Source organism: Cetorhinus maximus, chromosome 16, assembly GCF_964194155.1.
Source record: "Cetorhinus maximus chromosome 16, sCetMax3.hap1.1, whole genome shotgun sequence".
Taxonomy (NCBI): Eukaryota; Metazoa; Chordata; class Chondrichthyes; order Lamniformes; family Cetorhinidae; genus Cetorhinus; species Cetorhinus maximus.
Window position 1 is genome coordinate 37,936,522 of NC_135894.1, and position 27,934 is coordinate 37,964,455.

At 40.3% G+C, this 27,934-nt stretch overlaps 1 protein-coding gene across 2 annotated transcripts; it reads right to left on the reverse strand.

Moving 5' to 3' along the window:
- Positions 1 to 657: 657 nt before the first annotated feature.
- Positions 658 to 27,690, reverse strand: LOC144691529 (thiamine transporter 1-like). 2 transcript variants are annotated; one of them, XM_078559686.1, is made up of 6 exons: positions 27,510 to 27,690; positions 14,154 to 14,780; positions 13,117 to 13,345; positions 6,743 to 6,932; positions 6,508 to 6,649; positions 658 to 4,994 (listed from the first exon to the last, which is right to left on the reverse strand). In XM_078559686.1, exons 1-6 carry the CDS (start codon positions 27,645 to 27,647, stop codon positions 4,812 to 4,814), a joined length of 1,509 nt encoding a protein of 502 aa, XP_078415812.1. In that variant the 5' UTR covers positions 27,648 to 27,690; the 3' UTR covers positions 658 to 4,811. The 2 variants fall into 2 exon arrangements, with proteins under 2 accessions (XP_078415812.1, XP_078415813.1); XM_078559687.1 differs by lacking the exon at positions 14,154 to 14,780.
- Positions 27,691 to 27,934: the final 244 nt, after the last annotated feature.

Consider the following 27,934-nt stretch of genomic DNA (forward strand, 5'->3'; position numbering starts at 1 on the left):
CAAAAGGTGGTGGAAGGCATTGTATAGGGGAATCCTACCTGGGAGCTGTTGGGGTGCTGGTATGAAGAGTATTGCACAGCATAACGATCTCAAATATCTATTTGGGCCACGTGACCAAGATGACATTAGTTTTCGTATTTTGTACAATGCCAGAAGTTGCAGCCCTAGGAGTTGGGTCTCTGCTGCAAAACCCTCTACAATCAAGCAGCCAACACACATTCAGTTCAGACACTCATGTGGGGAAGGAACACTTTCTCAAGGTAGCAGAAAGGTTCAGTGCAGCTTTATTCCAAGTCAAGGCTTTTGCAAAAGGGTGGGGCGGGGAAGCAGATTGTGGATTTGAGTCTATTTTCCATCAGTTTATGCAAAACCAAATTGAGAAACTTGTATGAAATTCTACACACAGATTTACTCAAAATATACAGTATGCACAATAGAAAAGCCATTTTTGTTTTCCTCCATTTAAAATCAGTTCTAGTGCATTGGATTAAACAATAACTAGAAATTGTACGTGTGTTTTTTCAACTGGTAGTTAAATACATTTTTAAAAAAAGTATTGATTTAAAGGTGTGCTCAGGATTAGACCACACGAGACATCTTTTAAAAGGCAGTGAATTTGGTTTTAAAACTAATTATTAAAATTCAGAATACACAGCATCTGTTTAAAAGCATTTTAATGTTTACACATTTTTCATGTGGCATAAACAGTCATTTAGAGTGCAATTTCGTACCTACAAAAATACAAGTAGTTTAAAATATTTTCCTACCCAGTTGACTGCATGAGTATAAATCCTAAGAATGGAATGCAAGGGCTTTATCACTGTGCTAATAAGCTAAATATATATAAAAAACAATGTTCTATGCACTCTTTGCATTGTGTTTTTTTTTGAAGTTGAGATAAGATAGCATGTGTCTAATCATAACTGAAAATGATTTACTTATCTATAATATAAATTTGTAAAAATGCAAAATTGAATTATACAAAATGAATCAGAAATTAACTGTCATCAGCATTAACCCCTACCCCAATTTATAATGTGTGAAGTGCTGTTGGGTCTTATCTTTTTATTTTAAATTGGTTTCATCTGCCTGCACAAACTTTTGTGTTCGAAACTCTTGGTCCCTCCATTCATCAACACTCATCAGTGTCTTTTCATTTAAAGTATTCGCCCATCCCTTGTTTTTCCTTCCATATAAAATAGAATTTCCACTTGTGCTTGAGGGAAGAAAGGGAAGGGGGTTGTAGCATTTCACAATGTCCATTCTTTTTTTACAAAAAGACAAATAATGCTTTGATCACAATACAATTCTTGGAAAGTACTGTCTGTTTGAAACAGACCATTTTAGTTACTGCAAAGCAAATTTGTTTCAAGAATGTACTTCTCTATAGGCTAAAATAAACGGCACTGTATTTCTTGTGTTACTGCCTAAATTTGGATGACACAAACTTTCAAGTTTCCTCTTGATTTTAAGCCTTTCCACAAACCCATTTCACTTTCTTATTACAAAGTACATATCTCATTTGCAGCAGAATACTCCATTCAGATAAATTTGTACATCATCTACACTTAATTATCAGGGTTCCTCAGCCCAATACTACTTTTTAAAAAAAAAAATCATCCTCAAAACCAGTTAACAGTTTTATTTCTTTGGAGATAATTAACAAACCCTTGCACACACAGCAACTTGGGAAGGAAAGCCTTTTCTCATTTCCTCATGGAGGACGACAGGATCTGCTTATCCTTTAAAGCATTTCTATTGTTTTAACAAATAATCTTATTTTGCACTGGTCTCCAGAAAAACAAGAGCAGCAGATACATAGGAACACCACCACTTGGAAGTTCCCCTCCAGTCACTCACCATCCTGACTTGGAAATATATCACCATTCCTTCACTGTCGTTGGGTCAAAATCCTGGAACACCCTCCCTAACAGCACTGTAGGTGTACCTACATCACAGGGACTGCAGCGGTTCAAGAAGGCAGCTCACCACCACCTTTCTCAGGGGCCATTAGGGATGGGCAGTAAATGCTGGCCCAGCCAGCAATACACACATCCGCAAATGAATTTAAAAATAGTGAGGGTCTCAATTCTTGTTTAAATCCCAAATAATACAAACTGAACCCACAATGATTAGTGTTCTGACGCAGCTTGCATGAATACTTGAGTCAGCTATAATGCAACAAGATCGTGTTTTAAATGCTAGCTAATTAGTACTTCACCTGACTTTTCTGAAAGATGTGCCACCTCATTACAAATCAGTGTTGGTGCAAATATTAATAAAATTAAGTATTAGTCCAATATCTGTTCGATTAAACCAGAGAACCTTGAATTGGTCACCTGTTAAATATTGGCCAACAAATGAACATTTCACAATCATGTAAAATATACCTTCAACATGGTACCTAATGGACCAACCAAGAAAACAAAATAACTGTTACTTAATTTATTCTGGCAAAAGAGTCCAGGACCATACAACACTGCTGCACGTATGTGACATGATAAACTAATGGTCTATATGAAATATTGAATGTTACTGGTTTTAATCTAGTATTATACTTCCATCATTTTGCCATAATTAGAGAAAATGTGGGAAATTGCTTCCTCAGATTTAAAACATCAGATTTCCGTTGTCTGCTCAAAATCGCTCTACTCCCTCAATAATTACATTAACAAGTCATCGAAAAAATCAAACTCCTGTCTTCTCGTACTTCTAAATTCCTCTTCTACACCCAATCCAAAAAAAGGTCCTGTACCTCTGATGGAACTGACTGGCAACCCTTGCCAAGGCTTCTAATCAATACTGAAAGGTGTGCAACAACAGCACCTGAGCTGGGCTGAATTTTTATCTTTCAAAGTAAAGAACATATTTGGTGAAGAGTATACATTTGTATCGATGTTCATCAGTTTTACACTTAAAATAACACGGGAAACAAATAACCGCTACATTAAGAAAGGAGACTCTGACAATTTTTCAGCAAGTCTCAGTAGACATTTAGTCATCTCATCACAAGGCATATTTCCATCACACATGCCCCAGTATCAGTATTTGGTACATAATTCGCATCAGGTCAAGTAAATTACATGTGGCATTAAAACCACCAGTGTTTTCTAACAGTACCCAAAACTAACTTGCAACAGACTTGCATAAAAGACTAACTTTACTTCAGTACCTGGTACTATTTATGTTAAAATTTTGTGTTGTCATTACAGTTATGTTCAGATATGATACAGCACAGAAAGAGGCCATTCAGTCCATCATTCTTGTGTCAGTTCTCTCAAAACGCCCTGCAAATCTTCCATCTTCAAGTATATTTTTTTGGCCTGGCCTGTTCATCTGTAGAATGTTGCTACAACCAGGCAGACAGTTGCACCATCATAAAAGTAAGGCAACTGGTGGGGGTGATTTTGAGCATAACATTTTTTTAGTTGTAACTGTTACTGAACATGCTTTTTTTCCTACTATATTTCCACATTACCAGAGGCTATAAATATATGTTGGTATCAAAGCATAATTTCTGTCTAACACATATGCTTACAAATTGTAATGATGGATAGCAAATCGGTATTAAGATGCTGGTATCTATAAACAGTTGCACTCAGCAGCGTAAGTGAAAACTTTAGTGTGGTTCAATATTTAGATTTCAGCCAGAATCCTCTGGTAGAATCTTTACCCTCCCCCATCCCCTTTTGCAATTGTATCAGTCCAATATCTATGTACTGATGCATGCAATTGGAATAGTGCAGACTTTTTGGAATAGTACCAGTCTTCTTTTCTTCTTTCATGGGACGTGGGTGTCGCTGGAAAGGCCAGCATTTGTTCCCCATCCCTAATTGTCCTTGAAATGAATGGCTTGTAAGGCCATTTCAGAGGGCGGTTAAGAGTAACTGAATACCACATTGCTGTGGATCTGAAGTCACATGTAGGCCAGACCAGGTAAAGATGGCAGATTTCCTTCCCTAAAAGACATTAGTGAACCAGATGGGTTTTTACAACAATCAACAATAGTTTCATTGTCACAATTTCTGAGACTAGGTTTATTTCCAGATTTTATTAACTGAATTTAAATTCCATTGTGGTGGGATTTGAACCCATGTCCCAAGAGCATTAGCCTGGGCTTCTGGATTACTAGCTCAGAGACATTAGCATTATACCACTATCTCCCCATTTTAATCCCCATTGACTGGCAACTTCTTGAAGCTCAGAGTATTCTACACCTGTAAAGAAAGTTTATGAAATGCATGGGGTTTATCTAATTGTTTGAAAAATTTAAATCAAGTTTAGTGGGAAAAGCTTGAAAGATATGAGAAAATTAATGAGGGTTCATAATTTATGGAGGTGGGGCATTAGAAGAAAACCGCCATTTGACCCTCATACAGTATTACTCAAATTTAGAACCCAATTTAGAACTAGAGATCAAGGCTCCTAAACTTGGATAGATTTTCTCAAATAAGTTGCCTTCAGTTTCTGTAGCTGTTAGCACACTCAAGGTTGTTCAATAAATGCTACACATTCGTGGAATCACATCTAACAGTAGACGTTTTCATTTCATTTTATTTTAGTTTACCCATCGACACAGAGGAAGCAATAAACTGCTTGCACTCCACCACAGCAACTTTCAAATTCAGCGGAAGCCCTTTTCATGTGTAAAAACAGGGAGTCTGCTGCATTTCTCATGAGGTTATGACCAAGGAAATTCCTGGCTAATGACACTGTAGAGAATTAAAGAAGTAGATCATTCTACTTCAATGAATGTAGTTACTGAATCACATCACATACAACTACACATATTAAGTTGTCTTTAGTCAGCCTCACTGCAAGCATGACGTCTGCTCACAAGACGTCTTTGGTGACACTTCATTCCTGCTGTCCAAACAACCAGAGATGTTTTCAGTTGCTTGTGACTCTTCTCTGTATCTCTTTATAATGGTGCACACACCAAAGATCAGGAACAACATTGCAATTGCTGCAAAGTAAATTGAGTAAGCCAGAAACTGGAAAGAAGAGAAAAGTATTAAATTTAATAAACAGCTCATTGCAAACAATTTAAAATAATGAAAATGTTTCTCAATTAGTAAAGGATACTAAATAGTAAGAATTCTCCCATCCTGTGGGCTCAGTGTTCATCAAGTTCTGAGGAGGGCATTTTACAGAGCATTAAAGGTATGTATTGTATTTAAATCTTGAACATGCTATGCCACAGGCCGCTGGTAAACTTTCCGACCTGTGTAATGTAAAAGCGTAACATTACAGGAGTACATGGAAGTTATGTTAAACCTTTATAAAACACTGGTTAGGCCTCAGCCGGCAGAGTGTGTCCAATTCTGGGCACCACACTTCAGGAAGGATTGGCCAAAGTGCAGAAGATTTACTTGAATCACATCAGGGATGAAAGACTTCAGTTACATGGAGAGATTGGAGAAGCTGAGGTTATTTTCCTTAGAGCAAAGAAGGGTAAGAGAAAATTTGATGGAGAAGTTCAATATCATTAAGGGTTTTGAATATTGCTGAAAATAGAAACATGTTGCCAAAGCTTTTCGTCATCAGGACAAACGCAAGAATACCAAGTTTCAAACAATCACAATTTATACTACAGGAGAAAAGGGTGCTTTTCAATTGGCAAGTCGACTGATTGCTTTCTCCATGGCAATGCGTCAGCCATCGAGGAACTATTGGCTCCCCAAGCTCCCGGGTAATTCAAAAAAGGCCCAAGATTGGAACATATTCCTTTTGTTTGCAGAGAACAGGTCCCTGTATATGAAAGTTTATCACTTCTATCAAGCGTGATTGAGCCACAATTACAAGCTTGACTGATTATCTTAAATTGGTTACTTTAGCTTTTAGCATATTCAGGATTGTCAGCAACTGTTGCTCAATCACAGAATCACATCTAACAGTAGACATTTTGCTTTGGACTTTAATAGTTTCTCCTTATTTACTCTTTTTTCAGATTAGTGGACACAGATTTAAGGTAATTAGCAAAAGAACCAGAGGCAACATAAGGGAAAAAAAAAGTTACGATGATGTGGAGTCCACAGCTCGAAAGTGAGATGGAAACAAACTCAATAGCAACCGTTGAAAGGGGAAACATTTGCAGGACTACGGGGAAAGAGCAGGGGCATGAGGTTAATTGGATAATTAGCACAAGGCAGAATGGGCCAAATGGCTTCTGTGCACTATTATTCTACAATTGGATGTGTAGCTTATTTCTCTGTCTTCCCCCATTGATATCATTGCAGCACTAATGCAGAACGGGGAAGGGGGTAGGGTGCTTCAAAGTAGCCAACTACGTATGTGATTTTAATTTTAAATCTCAACCAAAGCTAGATTGCCCTTTCTTTGTATCCACAATTATGAAGGGAGGGGGAAATTTCTGTTTATTTAATGCACAAATCAAATGGGTTCTTTAACTTTGCTGTGAATGCTGAGCATCTGACATTTCCTCCTCTTCCCCTCTAGTTAAAATACAATGATAGCGGCTATGGCATGATCAAATTGATACTTTACCTGTCCGAATATGTCCAAATTCAGCATACTAGATTCGACTACAATCAAGGTCAAAAGAGTCTGAAGGGCTAAGGCAACAAAAGTATTTACGCCGAACACCAAAGCATACAGTTCCACACTTAAATTTGCAGCAATCTTGTACCTTTAAAAAGAAAGACAGGCAATTAGTACTCCACTACTGCTACAAGATTAAATTTAGAATCAATCACGCTTTTGAACAAAGAAGTCGACTCACGTTGCTATAGTTATAAGCATCATGTAGATAATTTTGAAAGCAACGTAACAGATGTAGCACACCCAGATGCTTCGGACAATGTTCATCAGAAACACTGAAACAGCAATAATAGAAGAAAAGACGAGAAGTGCAACTTCACTCCACATGGATGAAATCTTTACATAACCTACGACAAATGCTGCCAAGGCACCTAAACATAGACCGAGAGAGAGAGAAAGAGAATTAAAATAAAGTTTAATTCAAAACACTTCATAGTCTGTATTCAGGCCAGACAAAACATTGCTTATTTTTTGGAACAATATTTGGTACTGGCAATGTGGAAATAAAAATGTATGACCATTTATACAAATATATTTATAGCATAAATGAAACAAGAGGGATTGAATATCAGTGCTAGCACCTTGGTACTCTGAAGGGCAAGAATTTGGAGTGTGAAGCCAGTCATATCACTCTCAATTCATCCAATTAATACCGACTGGATTTCACAGAATTTTAACAGCACAGGAGGAGGCCATTCAGTCCATCGTGTCCGCACCGGCTCTCCAAATGAGCATTACAACCTAGTGCCATTGCCCTGCCTTTTCCCTGTATATTCTTTCAATTCAAATAATCATCCAATGCCCTCTTGAATGCTTCAATTGAACCTGCCTCCACCACACTTCCAGACAGTGCATTCCAAACCCGAACCACTTGTTGTGTGAGAAAGTTTTTTCTCCCATCACATTTGCTTCTTTTGCAAATCACTTTATATTTGTGCCCTCTCGTTCTTGATCCTTTTACGAGCAGGAACAGCTTCTCCCTATCTACTCTGTCCACCTCCTCATGATTTTGAACATCTTTATCAAATCTCCTCTTAGCCTTCTCCACTCCAAGGAGACCAGCCCCAACCTCTCTATCTTCGAATCTATCTTCGTAACTGAAGTTTCTCATCCCTGGAACCATTCTCGTAAACCTCTTCTGCTCTCTCTCCAATGTGTTCACATCCTTCCTATAATGTAGCGCCCAGAACTGTACACAATACTCCAGCTGAGGTCCAACGAGTGTCTTATATAAATTCAGCATAACCTCCTTGCTCTTGTACTCTATGCCTCTATTAATAAAGCCCAGCATGCTATATGCTTTATTAACTACTCTCTCCACCTGTCCCTGCCACTATCAATGATCTATGCACATATACACCCATGTCTTTCTGCTCCTGCACCCCCTTCAAAATTTCACCCCTTATTTTATTTCTGTCCATGTTCTTCCTACCAAAATGTATCACCTCACACTTCTCCACATTGAACTTCATCTGCCACCTATCTGCTCACTCCACCAACTTGTCTATGTCCTTTTGAAGTTCTACACTATCCTCCATGTCGTTTACAACACTCCCAAGCTTCGTATCATCTGCAAACTTTGAAATTGTCACCAAGGTCTAGATCATTAATATATATCAGGAAAAGCAAGGGTGCCAATACCAACCCCAGGGAAATTCCACTACAAATCTTCCTCCAGCTGAAAAATATCCATTGACCATTACTCTCTGTTTCCTATTTTTCAACCAATTTTATATCCACGTTGATACTGTCCCTCTTATTCCATGAGTAATAATCTTCCTCTCGAGTCTGTTGTGTGGCACTGTATCAAATGCCTTTTGAAAGTCCATGTACACATCAACAGCATTACCCTCATCAACCTTTTCTGTTACCTCTTCAAAAGAACTCCAGCAAGTTAGTTAAATATGATTTCCCCTTTAGAAATCCATGTTGGCTCTTCTTTATCAACCCATTTTTTTCCACGTGGCTGCTAATTATATCCTGAATAGTTGTCTCTAGAACCCTGCCCACCACTTAAGTTAAACTGACTGGACTGTAATTGCTGGGCTTATCCTTACAACCTTTTTTGAACAAGGGTGTAATGTTTGCAATTCTCCAGTCCTCTGGCACCTCCCCTGAGTCTAGGGAAGACTGAAAAATTATGCCCAGTGCCCCTGCAATTTCTACTCTCACTTCCTTTAATGTCCTTGGGTGCATCTTGTCTGGTCCCGTTGCCTTGTCAGCTTTAGGTACTGAGTTTATTCAACAATTCTTCCTTATCAATTTTGAACCCTTCCAGTGACAGAGTTCCCTCGTCTGTCACCATGGCCTGGCTACCTCCTTGATAAAGACGGATGCAAAGTATTCATTTAATACCTCAGCCATGGCCCCTTCATCCATGTGTAAATTCCCTTTTAGGTCCCTAATTGGCTCTACTCCTCCTTTTACCACCCTTTTACTATTTATATGCCTATAGAAGACTGGGATTCCCCTTTATGTTGGCTGCCTGTCTTTTCTTATAATCCCTCTTCACTTCTCTAATATGCTTTTTCCCCTCCCCTCTGAACCTTCTGTATTCCTCTTGGTTCTCAATTGTATTTTCTACCTGACACTTGTCATAAGCACACTTTTTCTTTTTTATCTTAATTTCTTTCTCCTTTTCATATATTTAACATAGTAATGCATTGCACAAGCAATTAGTAGGTTCACTTTAACTAGGTGCAATTTTAATTGCTCCCCACTGGTGACTGTGCCTTTAATCACCTAGGTCCCAAGCTCTGGAATTCCCTTCCTACACCTCTCTATCTTAATAAGTGCCTTAAAAGAAGTAAGTAAAACCTGTTATGTGGTTCCGTGTCAAATATTATAATGCTTGCCTGAAGCACCTAGGAACGTTTTATGATGATATATGTGCTGTTTAAGTTGTTGTTGTAGGTTACTGTTCAATGGATTTTTCTCAACTGCCAATTCCATTACAACACTATTGAGGGGACTAAAACTTCACCCTGTATATTTTTATGAAATAGATATCGATATTTAAAATTTTAAAAACTGGACAAAGACCTTTTAAAATGGCTGAATCTATGCCAGTGAACACTGAACAAAAGGAGCTATCTGGCAATTTTGAAGAAACTTACACCTCATTATCTCTGAAGAGACACTAGCGACACATTGTGGACTACAGAGAACAAATTCAAAGAGAACTATACAAAGGCCACTTGCATTTCATAAGCCAGGCTGGCCAACTGGAGTCTATTCATCTGCTAGGGCAAAGAACCCCACAAACTTCCTTTCAATTTTTAGTGGGTGAGACAATTAACCATCTCAGGGACCCAGGCAAACGATGTACATCCTTGTCAAAGACAATGTTGAGAAGTGAGGGTCATGTGACATGGACCTAGCCTGTGGAACCAGTAATATTGCCTTGTGGAGCTGCAAAGCTCAGTCTGCTACTTTAACATCCTACAAACAGCCCCACAAAATAAGAGCTCTGCCTAGGTTTGGACACCAGGCCTTGATCTACACTGCTACTACTGGGAATTTTGTACCATCACCTAGAAGGCTGATTCATCGCTGCATGCCCATCTCAACATGTGAAGTCGACCACACCAGAAAAGTGAATTATACAGCAGTCGTTTTCAACCTGTGTGAAGGGATATATTATTGGACTTTGACTCTTGACCCAAGAACCTATATAAAACATCATTCTTTTCTCTGTCATCTCTGCACTGTAAATCTTTCTTTTCTCTATCCCTCTTTTACTGTATGACTGCAAAGGGGGAAACTTTGCAACACCACCCCCCTTTCCCCCCCACCCGTGTGTTTGTGTGCTAATAAATTAACCCTTTGAGTTCATCCCATCTTGAGTGTGCTGTGGGGTTATTAATAGGAATTGGATCACGCCAAAACCAAGGGGTTGGAAAATATGTCACCACTTATAAAGGAAGGAAGCAAATCAAAACACCTTTTTGTTTATGGAAGGGTGGAGAGAGGTAAAATTAGTGTTGTTTAAATTAACCCCCACTCCTGTCCGTAACACTATATTCAAATAAAGTGGTTCTAAAATATTTGCAGGGAGGACAGTGCAGGTGGGAGAAAAAGAGCATCTTATAGTTATGGTCAAATACAGCAAACTATGATCTCCCAAGAGTTAAATTTACAAGGAACTAAAATTACATTTTGAGATATCTTTGGTCACCCCAAGGGAATTAAAACAGACCTGGGAAACATGCAAAGGCATTGCAAAGTATTAAACATTACGGGACGTGAAAGGTTTTCAGCCTTACTCTGACAGAGACAATCACTGCTATTATCAGTGAAAGACTTGGATTGTAGCCTTCATTTTCATTTCACATTTCCAACAGACACTGCTGGAATTGTGTTATTTGGCTCCCCTGGCAGATTCTGAAAGAGCTTAGTGCCATTCTTTTGCCCTTTCCCCATACCCACTTCCCTTTTCAAATATTCATCCACTTGGCTTTTGGAAGTTATTGTGGGTTCTGTTTCCACCAATGTTTTTTATGGGCATTCCATGTCCTAGCCAAACCTCTGCCTGAAAATAATTCTCCTAACCTCTCCCTTTGTTCTTTTGTTGATGTTATTAAATGTGTGCCCTTTGGAACCCAACAGTGGGAACAGTTTTCTCCTTACTAACCTCAAGCCCTTTATATTTCTGAACATCGCCCACCACATCTCCTTTTAACCCCCGCTGTACTAATGAAAATAACTCCAATTACTCTAGTCTTTGCTCTTGGCAGAAGTGTCTCACTTGCAGCAATGACTCCTAAGAATATCCTCAAGATGTCACAAGATTCTAAATATGGCCAGTTTAGTATTATCTCTTTATAAATTGGGGCAAAGAGCATTAAAACATTCCATTATTTTTAAAAACTGATTTATTAACTTGTCCTTCCATTTAAATTTGTGTATTTGAACACCACCATCTCCTCCTTAGCCCCTAGGTTCGCTGCTTCAAATTTTACTATTGTGTAGGTTTCCTCTCATTCTTCTCTCCCTCTGAAAATGTATCACCTTGCTTCTTCCCACATTAATTTAATTTGACCTCCATCTGCCAATTTCCTCCAGAAATTGTATAGTCCTCGGTGAGCCATGACAAGCATTTTAAATTGATTTTTAAAAAAAAAAAGCCCATACCCCATACCAGATTACTGCATTACGAACAATACTGCCAACATGACCCCACTGTTAGATTAATTCTGATGTAAAACATCTATTAACCACTGCTTTTGTTCTTCAACCAAATGCTGCCACATTCCCTTTCAAAAATCAATGGTCAGTATTATCAACAAGCTGTCCATATAACACCCTTAACAAATACCTTTTTACCATTATTTCACATTTATCAGATGTGAGTTTCCTTTTACACATCCCTTGCTACTACAATATTAAAGTTTAACCCTGTATTATGGATTCTAGAATCTTACCCACTATCAACATTAGGCTGACTGGTCTAGTTACCTGATCCTGTTAGAATAACTGGTTTATCCCCTTCTCATTTTTTTTTTTACCACATTGTCAATGTATTGTCTTCTGGTATAACTTTTATATGGGCCTCCAAGACAAAGGAAGCACCAGGATGAGGCACTCCAGACAAAAGCTATAAGAACAACAGAATAAGGGAGCATCCATGGCATGGGAAATGGTGAAGAGAAAGTTGGTAGAAGGTGTGCTGCCTATCACACTTCTCCTCACAAGGATTCAAAGAATTTCAGGCCATGGGAGTTTAAGTAAAACTTTGCGATTTATTGAAATATGCTGCTTTCTCTTTATAGTTTCTGTTAGAGTGTTGTGTGACTATCACAGAGAGTCAGAGTAGAAAGATGTCTTATAACATATGGAGTAAGAGTATTAGCAGCGCAAGGATTTATTGCTCATTGTGGACATACCACTCTCTACACATTACTTAGCAAGCTGCACCAACTTGGAATGGTTTGATGGACCAGCCAATAATCTATGTTTGTAAAGATGTCTGATGTCTCTGATGTCCCTCAGCATGCTAGGCTGTATGCCAGCAGAATTTAGTCTCTTTTACACTTGAGTTCCACCTTGTTTTTCTGTACAGCTTCCTTAGTTAGTTACCTATGTTATACCTCTTTACCTTGGGCCCTTTTATTCCCAACAAATTTCCAACAGTGAAATCTGAGGCAAAAAGTATTTCCATCATCTATTAATTACTGTTTTCACCTCCAGTCAGCCCTTTGTAATTAATAAAATCCTTTATTGTTTTCCTTTCTATTCCCTTCCAATCTATCTTCATACCGTCTTAGCCCATCTAATCTTTATTGCTTCGCTTCTATAATCCATTTGATTTTCTTTGTATTACAAACCCCAGTTCCTCTGGTTCCATATGGGACAAAGTCTAAGTAATAAGACAAAACCTAGATGCGTCACATACCTTGAGTTTTTCTTTTGCAAGGAACTCCAGTTTTTGCTGCAGCACAGTTTTCCTTTCAAAAGTATGTTGACTTCCTTGTCGAACTAAAGTATTAACACCTCCTGGCAATTTATACACAAACTCAACTGCTTTCATCAATCAAATTACTTGTGTGAACATACCCAACAATGCAGATGCAGCTTCCACCACTCCATTGTAAATCTGGGAATTCTGAGAAGGAAGAATTTTCTCCCACAGGATTTGAATGTAATTCAATATTTGAAAATAGCCACAAGTAGACAATGCCCACCATGCTGACCAGCAGAGTAGTGGCCAAGAGGAATAACACTGCAGGAGAGTCTTCCACAGCATTGTAAGAACAACACAGATACCTTTGAGTGGCTTTTCGTTCTGGAAAATAAAAAGTAAAAAATATATCCATATGTCCAGAAATTTGTTAAATAAGATTACTTGACAACTATTTTATATAACCATATATTTTGTTTCAAGTGAAGCATTTTATGCATGCGCAGGATGAGCACAGTACAGTAATATTCTCATCAGAAGCACATAGTACAGTCATTGACACAACATCGCTGTGACATTTCAGCTGATCTGGAAGGAGGCTGCAGATGGCTAGGTTGGCCCTTCACTTTAAAAGCAAACGCAATATGGCACGTTAACACTCAACACCATTACTGCTGCAACACAGGCTTGATCCTTCTTCCTGACACCCTGCTGCTGAGAGACAAAGAGGAGAGCAGTGAGAAAAAGCAGAGCGATGAAAAAGGAAAGAGCAAGAGAAAGCAGGTTAGAGGCCTGGTCTCATGGAAAGAGGGAAAGTGCTGCCTATCACACTTCTCCTCCTCACAAGGATTCAAAGAATTTCAGGCCATGGGAGTTTAAGTAAAACTTTGCGATTTATTGAAATATGCTGCTTTCTCTTTATAGTTTCTGTTAGAGTGTTGTGTGACTATCACAGAGAGTCAGAGTAGAAAGATGTCTTATAACATATGGAGTAAAGAGTATTAGCAGTGCAAGGATTTATTGCTCATTGTGGACATACCACTCTCTACACATTACTTAGCAGGTGAGGGTTGGTTTTGTATTGTAGGAATCTGGAGGTATGTGAAATTGTAAGTTCACACTAGTTGGTCACCATAGCACTGTGCTTGACTCGAGCAAGCGAAACAGCATACAAAACAAACACAGACATTACCATAATTTCATGGGTGTATGAGGTGTTATCCATTGGTTCTGGCAGATGGCCATGTATCATATTTTCAGTATCATCACGGCTATAGTTCAGTGGCGTTGTTGATGTTGATTCAAGTTCTTCTGATGATGACTTTACAGATTCATCTTTGATTTCTTTTTCATTACAATGTCCTCTCACTCTGTGAAAGAACATGCTCTTTTGTGGCATTGCAAGAAACATCGATGTAAGAAAAGCAACTGCTACACAAACCAAGGTAATAACATTGAGGTGGAAGAGGGACATCTCAGTAAATGAGACCAAGATTTGTCCAGTAACAGATCCCACTGTGTAACCAACCAATGTGGCACAACGACAATATCCAGTTACTTTCTGGTACATATTAAAGTCCACTACAGAGTAGATATAGGAATAATAAGCCACCTCTGATGCGGTTACCAATCCATAGAAAAATTCTAGAAACTTCATTGCCAGCAGTCCTTGGGCATACAATAGCATGAACCAGGTAATGATCAAAGCTGCACCTTGTAACACGATGACGGGCTTGTATCGGAGATAATCAGTCGCAAGGAAGATGGGAAACAAAAGCACTAGGTAGGAGTAAGTCCACACTGGAAAAATCTCATTCACCTATTTAGAAAAATAGAAGTCCAACAAGTTTAAGACCAGAAAGTTCATTTTAATTTACAATCACTGATTTCTCAAAATTCAAAACTTTATTGAAGTTTCTAACAATTTTGTTTATAATGTAATACAGTAGATGAACAAGTTGTTACTGATGAGAAACCAAAATTAAAATTAAAACTGAAACTGAATTTATATTTCCTTCATATTTTTATGACTAATTTGAGAAAAAGCTCAAAAGTTATGAAAATAACAATTACTCCTATAATCCCACTCATTTCCAAATTTTCTCTTTTTTATTTGTTCAATGCTTGCTAGGCCAGCATTTATTTCCCATTCCTAATTGCCCTTCCTCCCCTGGACATGCTAACTTATGCTGTAGTCCCACAGGCACCAAAAAACATACAAGTCGTCATTTTTGGCAGAACTGAGAATCAAGCCAGCTGTTACTATAGCTACAGGAAAGGCAACACAACTAGAATCTAACTTCACCCAAGACCTCCATACATATTTCCAATCGAGGGTCATTGGTAGTGATCAGGAACAGAAACTCTAGCTGTTTCTTCCTGATCTGTTTGCTGCCCTCAAGCTAATGCCACAAGAAGAGGTCATCAACAGTGCTACCAAGTGGCACTTGCTTAGCAATAACCTACTCACTGACACCCAGTTTGGGTTCCGCCAGGGCCATTCAGCTCCTGACCTCATTACAGCCTTGGTTCAAACATGGACAAAAGAGCTGAACTACCAAGGTGAGTTGAGAGTGACAGCCGTCGCATTTGACTGAGTGTGGCACCAAGGAGCCCAAGCAAAACTGGAGTCTATGGGAATCAGGGGAAAAACTCTCCACTGGTTGGAGTTATACCTAGCACAAAGGAAGATGGTTGTGGTTGTTGGAGGTCAGTAACCTCAGCTCCGGGACATCAATTCAGGAGTTCCTCATATAGTGTCCTCAGCCCAACCATCTTCAGATGCTTTATCAATGACCTTCCTTCTATCAGAAGGTCAGAAATAGGGATGTTCACTGATGATTGCACAATGTTCAGCACCATTTGCGACTCCTCAGATACTAAAGCAGTCCATGTCCAAATGCAGAAAGACCTGGACAATATCCAGGCTTGGGCTGACAAGTGCCAAGTAACATTCACGCCACACAAGTGTCAGGCAATAACAACAAGAGAGAATCTAACCATCGCCCCATGACATTCAATGGCATTACCATCACTGAATCCCCCACCATCAACATCCTGGGAATTACCATTGAACAGAAACTGAACTAGCTACATAAATACTGTGACTACAAGTACAGGTCAGAGGCTAGGAATCCAGTGACGAGTAACTCACCTCCTGACTCCCCAAAGTCTGTCAACTGTTATAGCACAGCCGATGGTAAATGCTGCATTGTTCAAATCCCAAAAGAAACTTGAAACAACTGCCACAACTTGTTTTGCACTTTGTATAAATTTCAAGATGTGTTCAGTAGTAATAAGACTACCAAATCTTATAGGTTTCACAAAAACTAGATTAACCATTTATAAGAGAAATGATTTTTAAATACATATATGGATCTACAAATTACTATAACTTCTAAATCCCCTAATCAATCTAACTCCCAATTACACTTTCATTAAGGCAACAGTAAGGCACACAGATTTTAAAAGACTCAGGCAAAGAAACATGATATCCTGAACAAGTCGGATTCAAAGTGAGTTCTTTTAACTTCAGTCCCTGGAGATAGCAGTTTGGTACATGCAGGCTGCAGGCTTTTCACTCTTGTTGGATCTTAAACTACTCCCCTTACAAATAATCTTCTCTCCTTTATCCATATTTTTCCCTTTGAATGTAAATTCCCATTGTTTCACTATATCTTTGGACTTTAGCTTTCTGATGATAAAAATTTCTTAGCACTAAGTTTTACCAGTAATCTTTGGGAAAAATAAACACACTTTCTAAACTTCACCTGGCTAGGTGACACATTTTGCTCCCTCTTTTGAAAACAATCTAGCCTGGTTTATTTAAAAATGCAAATGTTATCCTGACATCCATGTTTCTAAACTTCCCCATGTTTACCTAATTAACATTTCAAACCTAACTTCTCTTCTTAATCAAAGCACCCAGACTAGCTGCCTCTAATTCAATTAAGTCACAACCCCCCCCCCCCCCCACCCCGCAACAAGGTGGTCTAGAGCAAACATATCTGTACCAAGTGTTTGCAACCGAGGAACTTCGGATCCGGGTTAAGGAGCTGGAGTCCGAGCTGCAGACATTGCGTCACATCAGGGAGGGGGAAAAACTACCTGGACACTTTGCTCCAGGAGGCGATCACACCCCTCAGATTAAGTTATTCAAATTTGGTCTGTGATCAGGGACAGGAGAGTGTGATTGCAGGTGAAGCAGGTTTGGGGACCCAGGGGTTAGCGTTCGAGGAGCCTCAGACCCTGCAACTGTTCAACAGTTACAAGGTTCTAGCAAGCTGTGTAGATGAGGACCACAGGGAGGATGAATGAACTGACCACGGCATCGTGGTACAGGGAGTCATTCAAGTGGGGAGAGGAAACGGGAGCGTAGTAGTGGTAGGAGACAGTATAATTAGGGGGATAGATACCATTCTCTGTAGCCGTGAGCGTGAGTCACGAAGGCTGTGTTGCCTGCCTGGTGTCAGGGTTAAGGACATCTCCTCAGGGCTGGAGAGGAACTTGGAATGGGAGGGGAGGGATCCAGTTGTCACCATCCATGTTGGTACCAATGACATTGATAGGGCTAGAAGGGAGGCTCTCCTGAAAGAATTTGAACAGTTAAGAGCTAAATTAAAAAAACAGAACCTCCAAGGTAATAATCTCAGGATTGCTGCTTGAGCCACAGGCAAACTGGCATAGGCTAAATAAAGTCAAGCAGGTGGCTCAGAGATTGGTGTGGGAGGAATGGGTTTCAGTTCACGGGACACTGGCACCAGTACTGGGCTAGAACAGAGCTGTTCTGGTGGGACAGGCTTCACTTGAACTATGCTAGGACCAGAGTCCTGGTGAACCGAATAACTAGAGCTGTAGAGAGGGCTTTAACCTAAATAGAGGGGGGGAGGGTTCTGGAAAAGGGATACATAGGCTTACAAAGCAAAAGGATATGGCAGCCTTGCAGGACAGCTATTTAGGTAATGATACCCAGAGTGTGACAGGAAGGGACAGAGTGTACAACATTAAAAAAAAGCAGCAAATAGGGTCAACGGGGGAAAAAAATGATTAAAAGGCAAAATTAATGGCTGTTTACTTAAATGCACATAGTATTCGGAACAAAATAAATGAATTAATGGCACAAATAGAGGTTAATGGGTATGATCTTCTAGCCATTATGGATACGTGGTTACAAGGAGATCAAAGCTGGGAGCTAAATATTCCGGGGTATGTGACTTTTCGAAAGGACAGGCAGGAAGGAACGGGTGGTGGGTTAGCTTTGTTAGTACGAGATGGAATAAGTACAATAGCAAAAAAGAATCTTGGATCGGAAGATGTAGAATCGATATGAATGGAGGTAAGAAATAACAAGGGGAAAACGAGACTGGTGGGAATAGTCTATAGGCCCCCTGACTGTAGCTATACTGTAGGACATAGAATAAATCTGGAGATAATGAGGGCATGTAAAAAAGATTGTATATTAATCACGGGCGACTTTAATCTTCATGTGGATTGGGAAAATCAAATTGGCAGAGGTAGACATGAGCAAGAATTCAGAATGTATTCGGAACAGTTTTTTTTAGAACAATATGTTGTGAATCCAACCAGGGATCAGGCTATTTTGGATCTGGTAATGTGCAATGAGGCAGGTTTAATAAATGATCTCAGAGTAAAGGATCCCCTAGGAAATAGTGACCATAACATGGTAGAATTTAGCATTCGGTTTGAGTGTGAGAAACTTGGGTTGGAAACAACTGTGCTAAACTTAAGTAAGGGTAATTACAATGGAATGAGGGCAGAGTTGGCTGGAGTGGACTGGGAAAGGAGTTTAGCAGAAACGACGGTTGATGAACAATGGCAGACGTTTAAGAAAATAGTTCATGACTCTCAACAAAGATATATCCCAGTGAGGAAGAAGGATTCAAGGATGGGGATAAACCAACCATGGTTAATCAAGGAAGTTAAGGACAGTATCAAATTGAAAGAAAAAAATATACAATGTGGCAACGATTAGTGATAAGCCAGGGAATTGGGAAAGTTTTAAGAACCAACAAAAGATGACCAAAAAAAATAAAGAGGGAGAAAATAAACTTTGAGGGTAAACTAGCAACTAATATAAAAACATACAGTAAGAGCTTCTTTAAATATATAAAAAGGAAGAGAGGCGCCAAAGTGAACATAGGCCCTTTAGAGAATGAGGCCTGGGAAATAATAATGGGGAACCAGGAAATGGCACAGAAGTTGAATAAATAATTTGCTTCAGTTTTCTCAGTAGAAGATACTAGCAGGTTCATTCCAAAAATACTAAATAATCAAGGGGCAAGATAGGTGGGGGGGGAGGAAATAAATACAATAACTATCACTAGAGAAAAAGTACTAGGGAAACTAATGGGGCTAAAGGCCGATAAGTCATCGGGATCTGATGGGTTGCATCCTAGGATATCAAAGGAAGCAGCTACAGAGATAGTGGGTGCACTGGTAGTAATCTTCCAAGAATCCTTAGATTCTGGAAAAGTCCCAGAGGATTGGAGAATGGCCAATGTAACACCCTTATTCAAAAAGAGAGGGAGACAAAAAACAGGTAACTATAGGTAACTAAGCTTAACATCAGTCATTGGGAAAATGTTGGAGTCTATTATAAAGGATGTAATAGCAGAGCATTTAGAAATACATGATCTAATCAAGCAGAGTCAGCATGGCTTCATGAAGGGGAAATCATGTCTAACAAATTTATTAGAATTCTTTGAGGAGGTAACAAGCAGCATAGACAAAGGGGAACCAGTAGATGTAATATATTTGGATTTCTAAAAGGCTTTCGATAAGATACCGCACATAAGGTTACTTTAATAAGACAAGAGCCCATGGTGTTGGGGGTAGTATATTAGCATGGATGGAGGATTGGCTAACTAATAGAAGACAAAGAGTTGGGATAAGGGGGGCATTTTCAGGATGGCAACCTGTAACTAGTGGAGTGCCACAGGGATCAGTGCTGGGGCCACAATTATTTACAATATATATTAATGACTTAGATGAGAGAAGTGAATGTACTATCGCCAAGTTTGTGCATGACACAAAAATAGGTGGGATGGCAAGTGCTGAGGATGACACAAGGAATCTACAGAGGTATATAGACAGGTTGAGTGAGTGGGCAAAAACTTGGCAGATGGAATATAATGTGGGAGAACGTGAGGTTTTGCACTTTGGCAGGAAGAAGAGGAGCTGAATATTATTTAAAAATGGGGAAAGACTGCAGAAAGCTGTTGTACAGACGGATTTGGGAGTCCTTGTGCATGAATCCCAAAAAGCTAACATACAAGTTCAACAGGTAATAGGGAAGGCAAATGGAATGTTGGCCTTTATTTCAAAGGGAATAGAGAATAAAAATAGGGAAGTCTTGCTAAAACTATGCAAGGCACTCGTTAGACCACACCTAGAATACTGTGAACAATTTTGGTCTCCTTATCTAAGGAAAGATATACTGGCATTGGAGGCTGTCCAGAGAAGGTTCACTAGGTTGATCCCAGGTATGGAGCAATTTTCTTATGAGGAGAGGTTGAGTAGGTTGGGCCTATACTCATTGGAGTTTAGAAGAATGAGAGGCGACCTTATTGAAACATAAGATTCTTAGAGGGCTTGACAGGGTAGATGCTGAGAAGTTCTTTCCCCTTCTGAGAGAGTCTAGGACCAGAGGGCATAATCTCAGAGTAAGGGGTCGCCCATTTAAAAGGGACGAGGAGGAATTTCTTCTCTCAGAGGGTAGCCAGTCAATCTGTGAAATTCTTTACCGCAGAGTGCTGTAGAGGCTGGGTCGTTAAGTATATTCAAGGCTCAGATAGACAGATTTTTAATCAGTAAGGGAATCAATAGTGATGTGGAATAGGCAGGAAAGTGGAGTTGAGGATTATCAGATCAGCCATGATCTCATTGAATGGCGGAACAGACTCAATGGGCTGAATGGCCTACTTACATCTTATGCTCTTATACTCCCCACTTGCCTGGATGAGTGCTGCTCCCACAACACTCAAGAAGCTTGACAGCGTCCAGGACAAAGCAAACCCCTTGATTGGCACCACATCCACAAACATCTACTCCACCACCGACGCACAGTAGCAGCAGTGTGTACCATCTACAAGATGCACTGCAGGAATTCACCAAGGCTCCTTAGGCAGCACCTTCCAAACACAAGTCACTGCAAAGCAGTCATTCAAGAAACTCCCTTTACATCTTCCAATTAAACCGCTTCAAGGTGATGTACTGTTCAATGTAATTTAAAAGCGGGTATGGTCTTCACCGAGGTAATGAATTACATCAATTTGTCAGGGGCACAATCACTTTCCATCTTCAGTTTTAAAAAGCAGATTTTCTAGTTTCTTGAACCACAATTTGTAGGGTGAGAGTTAAAGAAAGAACAGTGGACCAGGTTATGCGATATGAATAATGGTGAGGCTAATAGCAGAAATTGAGAAGTTGAGATATCTTGCTCCTCCACAAGGTGCAGGGTCACAGTCCTCACTGATAGACTTGGCACTGAAATGAGCTTGAATTTAGAATATTTGCCCAACAGCTCTGCACTAAAAAGGCTGTAAATTGTAGCACTAGGGCATTTAGACTGAGTTTTTAACAACACAATTAAGTGTTAATTAACGAGACACCAGAGCCTCAGTCTCTAAGAAAGTTAACGTTGGAGATTTGAAATTTTTTTCTTTTTTTTTGTTTTTCTGTCTCATCTCTCTCCCTTAAACCTGTCTTTCCTAATCTTCATTTAGTTGCTTGTACATCATTTCGATCTAATTTCTTTCTTCTGCTTTATACTTCCTGGTCAAGGCCTTGTATGCCTCAGGTGAGGATCCTTCAATCTAATGGTTGAGCAGCCTTAACTGTTTCTTGCCTGGTTCAGACCCACAGATCGATGCCCTGTAGAGGGCACCGAATTACAGTGTTTGCACTCTTAAGGGCCACAAAAATGTCATAAGACAGGGATAAGCGACATGAACAGTAATCACTGTTGTCTCTTGACCACAAAATCCAGGCTAGTGTGATGGTAACACCCACCTTGAGGTATAGATAGCACCCACTCTGTATTACTGTTGGATCCTGGTCACCAGTTTAGTTAACTAACGGATTCGGGTTGCACGTTTGTTTCAGGATGGCCGATTTGGTACCATAGACAGAGTAGATCAGCAGACAATTCTTATGTACAACACATCCTATTCATTTACAAAGGAACTCAGCAGCTACACCTGTGTGCCTACAACTCAAACCCTGTCTCTGCATTACAGGCTCCTCACTACTAGGCTACTCACTACTAACTACTAAGGTAGCCCGCGCTACTCTGCTATTGTGTACTAAGATGTGATTGTCCATTATAACATTCTTCTTAAAGGTATATTACACAACAGATTACCACATCCCTCCCCTTTTACTCAGAAATACATTTTACAGTTACAATTTCTCTCAAAATATCAAATTATTTACACAAGTAATTTATAAATTCAGTCTTTCTGGGGATTTCCTTATGCGTGTAGAACGTCTCAGCTCTACAGCTTCAGATGCTTTGCCAGGAACCTCCTTTATTGGTGTTGTCTGAACATCAGGTTCTTCAGTGGGCACCTGCAAATCTGTTTCCTCAATTCTTGCAGGTATAGCCAATCCTTCAGACACATCTGTACTCAGCTGAGATCTTTCAACAGGATGCAGATGTGAACACTGGGGGAATAATTTCCTGATACTTGGTTTCTCTCTTCCTTATATGATCTATGTGTCTCTGTATAACTTGGTCTTCCACTTTCATGTGATAAGAAAGCGGTCCAGTCACTGCACTTATTTCACCTGATAACCTCTTGGGTCCTTCTCCAAAATTTTTCACAGATACTGCCGCTCTTATGGTAAACTTGTAACCACTATGCCAGTCATGTCCAGTTTTCTAACTTCCCTGACTCCTTTCCATCTCTCCTCCCCCAAACTAAATTTGGCATTAAGCTCAATCTCGTTCTGAAACAGCGTTTCATCAACAATTCTGCAGGTGTGACACCTGTTGTTGTGCGATGGGTGGTCCTATAATGGAAAAGAAAACGTGCTAGCTTGGTCGCTATGGAGTCTCCAGTTAATTTCTTCATGGCAGTTTTAAATGTCTGAACCGCTCTCTCAGCCAGTCCATTTGAGGAAGGGTGGTAGGTTAAGTTTTTACGAGTGATACCAATGAAGCTGATTAACTGTTGAAATTCAGCATTCGTAAATGCTGTGCCGTTATTTGATATGGCCACTTCTGGTAGTCCGTTGATAGCGAAACTTTGACGTAGTTTGTCAAATGTAGCAGATAATGTTGGTGACTTCGTCTCATATATGTCCATCCATTTTGAGTGAGCATCAACAATAAGGAGAAACATTGTTCCCATAAAAGGTCTCACATAGTCAATTTGTAATCGCACCCATGGCCTTCCTGGCCACTCCCAAGGGTGTAATGGAGCTGTTGGAGATAACTTTTGCACTTGCTGACACTGCATACAACTTCTCAATAAGCTATTTCTCCATCCATTCCAGGCCACCATAGGTAGCTATGTGTCTTAATTCGGGAAATACCTGGATGTGCACTATGTAGTTCAGTTAACAATTGGCTTTTGTCCTTTTGGAGGAACAATCACTTGAGCTCTCCACAATAAGGTACCATCCTAGCTGGTTATCCCATAGCTTCTGTGAAAATAAGGTTTCATTTCGTCAGATTCTTGTTCTTGTTACCAACTGGGAAGAACTTGTTCTCGTACTCTGAATAAGACAGGATCTCGACTTGTCCAATCTCTGATCTGTCTGGCACATACCGGTGATGAATGTAAGAAGTTCAATAATGAAATGAGTTCTTGAGGAACTGGAACATCCTCATCGTTTTCTTTGAAAGGCAAACGACTAAGTGCATCAGCATTTGCAATCTGATTTTCCAGGCCTGTGAATGAAAGTATACTCATACGCTGCCAGGATCAATGCCCATCTGTATTCTTGCTGAGGTTATGGGAGGTCTAGCAGCCTTGTCCTCGCTGAATAATCCTAGCAAAGGCTTGTGGTTTGAAATTATAGTAAAATGACAACCGTGTACATACTGGTGAAATTTCTTGACAAAGATGATTGACAAGCCTTCTTTTTCTGTGAGTACCCCTTTTCTGCTGTGTTGAGCATTCTTGACACATATGCAATATGCCGTTCTGAGCTATCGTCCACTCGATGGGAGACCACTGCTCCCACTCCATAGGGCGATGCGTCACATGTCAAAACTAACTCTTTTCTTTGGTCAAAATGTACTAATAGGGTGGATGAGTGTAACAGCTGTTTCACCTTTGTGAAAGCTTCTGTGGTGTTTGCCAAAACCAACGTTGGTTTCTCTTGTGTAGGTAATACAGGGTGCCTGTTCTGTCGACAAATTAGGCAAGAAGTGTCCATAGTAATTGATCATCCCCAAGAACGATTTGAGCTCGGAGGTGTTCTTTGGTGCCTCTCTAATGGCTCTCACTTTTTCCTCAACCGGGTGGAGACTCTGTGAACCTCCCGTGACCTAAATAAATTACCTCTTCGCCTGGAACGTGCACTTTTCTTTTTTTAAACGCACTCCCACCTAAGAGAAACTTTTCAAAACTTCTTCCAAGTTTGCCAAATGCTCTTTTTCAGTGAGTCCTGTCACCAGAACATTATCTAAATAAACTACAACATGAGGCAATCCCTGCAGTAAACTTTCCATTGTTCTCTGGAATATGGCTCAAGCTGAGCATACACCAAAAGGCAAACGGGTTTATTGAGACAAAATTTTTGGGAGGCCTTCTCTATCCCTGATTGTTGATAAGCAAGTCATGATAAGCATATCAAGCTTCGTGTAGACGGTCCCACCTGCCAACTTAGCATAGAAGTCTTCAATTTTTGTTCTCGGGTGTCTGTCAAACTTAGCCACTTAATTAAGAGTCAATTTGTAGTCTCCAAAAATTCAAATGCTTTGGTCAGGTTTAAATACAGGGACTATTGGTGCTGCCCATTCTGAAAACTGCACAAGTTATATAACTCCCAGTTTCTCTAACCTATCCAATCCGGTGTCTACCTTTTCCCGCATTGCATAAGGTACTGGTCTTGCTTTGGATCTGGTTTGGATCCACATGAATTTTTACTTGCAGCCCTTGGATCTTCCCAAGTTCATCCTGGAAAACGGAGATGTATTTTTGGAGTAGATCAGGTAGCCCATTGGCTCTCAACTGTAAGATCTCAGCCCAATCCGATTTAATTTCTTTCAGCCAGTTTCATCCAAGGAGGCTTGGCCCCTCACCTGATACCACCATCAAGGATAAGTTTACTGATTGACTTTCAAACTGTACTGTAACTCTGCTTATGCTTTGATTTTGATGTCTTCTCCCATGTAATTTTTCAATTTGGCATCTGTTTCTTCCAAATTTAATTGACATTCTCCATAATTTAGGTATGTGAAGGTATGCTCACCTACTACCATAGTGGAAGCTCCTGTGTCCACCTCCATTCTGATAGGTCTATCATTCACCCTCACTGTTGCATAGATTGGTTCTGTTCTTCCTACCTTTAAATTATACAATTAATAAAAATCTCAATCTGCTACTTCAGGCTCTTCTACGTTATGGATCTCGCAGAGTTTTTTCTTTTGATTGAAATTCTGCCTGATTCTATTCTTGCAATGTCTTATGAGGTGTCTGTTTCAATGACAGTAAACACATCTGATTTTTTTAAACTTCCATTCATTACAAGGTTGTCTGCTTCCACTTCTGTTGCCATTATTCCATGCTTTCACTGCTAAGTCATTTCTTTTTATTTGTCTGAAAGTGGTGGCTGCTTCCCATTTCTCATCAGAGCTGTGCATTTTCGCACCCTTTTTGGCTGAGGCTCCCTGCCCAACCTGGAGGACAGCGCCATTTTGCACTCTGTATGGCTTTCGAGTCCCTCACTGCGCTTTCCATGGCCACTGCTATTTCTAGCGCCTTCAGAAAATTCAAATTTGTTTCAGACAGTAATCTTTTCTGAATCTTATCTTCATTTATACTGTACACCAACCGATCTCTAAATATATCATTTATAGATGTATCAAACTTGCAATATTCTGTTAACTGTGTCAGACTTGCCACATAACAAGCAACCCTCTCCCCGGGGCTCAATTTCTTGAGTTAAATTTGAACCATTGCATTGTTACCGAATGCCTGGGCTGGTAACGACTCTTCACAAGGTTCACTAAGTCATCAAAGCTTTTTGAATCTGGGGCACTGGGTGCCATCAAACTTTGAATCAGTCCGTAGGTCTTACTCCCACACGTGGATAAGAGGATCGCTCACCCCTTCTCCTCCCCAACAATGTTGTTAGCTTGGAAAAAGAACGCAAGGCGTTCGACATAATGAGACCAATCGCCCGGGGTTGGTTCGAAAGGATCAACTCCTCCAAACTGCAGCATGCTTTGAGGGGACTGCTTCGAAGATTAGGATGGAAATTCTACTCACAATTACCGTGCAAGGTACAGCCCGATTTCGGTTGATTTCCTTCCTCGCCTTTTCTCCATCCTTCCTTGCTTTTTCCTCGTCGCCAATTTGCTGGATCCTGGTCACTAGTTTAGTTGGACTAATGAATCCGGGTTACACGCTTGTTTCAGGGTGGTTGAGTTGATACCATAGACAGATTAGATCAACAGACAGTTCTTATGTAGAACACATCCCATTTATTTACAAAGAAACTCAGCAGCTACACACTTGTGTGCTTACAACTCAAACCCTGCTTCTACATTACAGACTAACTCTAGACTACTCACTACCGCCTAAGATAGCCGGCTCCATTCTGCTATTAGATACTAAGATCATGTGATCTTCCATTATAACATTTTTCTTAAAGGTATACTACCCATCAGATTACCCAATTACTTAAACTGAAAGTGAGAATCAAACGTTAAAAACGTTGGTTGAATTCAGTAGATCAGACACTGCAGCTGCGGAGGCACGGAGATACTAGTATTTCAGGTTTTTCAGCATCCTGTGTTTTGCCTTTTGGTTCCATTTAAGTAACCCTTTGAATTACTTTTGTTAAATCTCCTCAGGCCCACAGTCACTATACATAGTGAAACATTAAGGTTCGTGCGAAAAGTAAATAGGAACCACAAGAATGCCGATTCGAAAGTTTGACTGTACGTGAAGCTTTTTTTGCTGCCTCATGGTGATGACCTTGGTGGCGCCAATGCACCGGTACTCAATAATACTGCATCCCGCTGTCAACACGACCTTGGATATTGCAGGGAATTTAGGGAACTAAGCAACACAGCATTGGAACTGGCAAAGCTGCTGGAAATACAGGACATACAAGAAAGCATTGCTCCATAGAAATACAGAGGATGCACTTCCCCTTTTAAGTTAATTCACTAGCTGAAGGAGTCACCATGAGGCGCATTTTGGATAACGTGGCTTTAAAAAAAGATTAAAGGATCTACACTGAACACAACAGCAAACTTTGTAAAATGAAGATATTTTAATAGCAAAACAACGAGGGGATGTTGAAATCACAGTAATTCCTCGCCTTCGTTGTTTGATTTCTCACTCACTTGCTGCTCGGTCAGGTTTTTATCCGGTCCCAGAAGGTAAGGAGTCAGGAAAGGTTCAGACGGCCGGACGTTGGAGAAGAAGCCGCAGACACACAGCAGGGCGGTGGGGTAGAGCCAGCTGCTGCCCGGACTCTCCATGGTTCTGCACTCGCTGCCGACAGGCAGCCCCCTGTGCCCGGGCTCCGCTCGGCGCACCCCCTCCCCGGGCTCCGCTTCTCTCCCTCTCCCCCCCGGGCTTCTCTCTACCCCGGCTCCACTTCTCGCTCTCTCTCCCTCTCTCCCCGGTTTCTCTTTCTTCCCGGGCTCCGCTTCTCTCTCTCCCTCCCCGGTTTCTCTCTCTCGCGCCCCAAGCCCACGTTCCATTTGGACCCGCCCCCCGCACTGAGCAACCGTAACAAACAGCCAATAGCAACGCGCAATTTGGA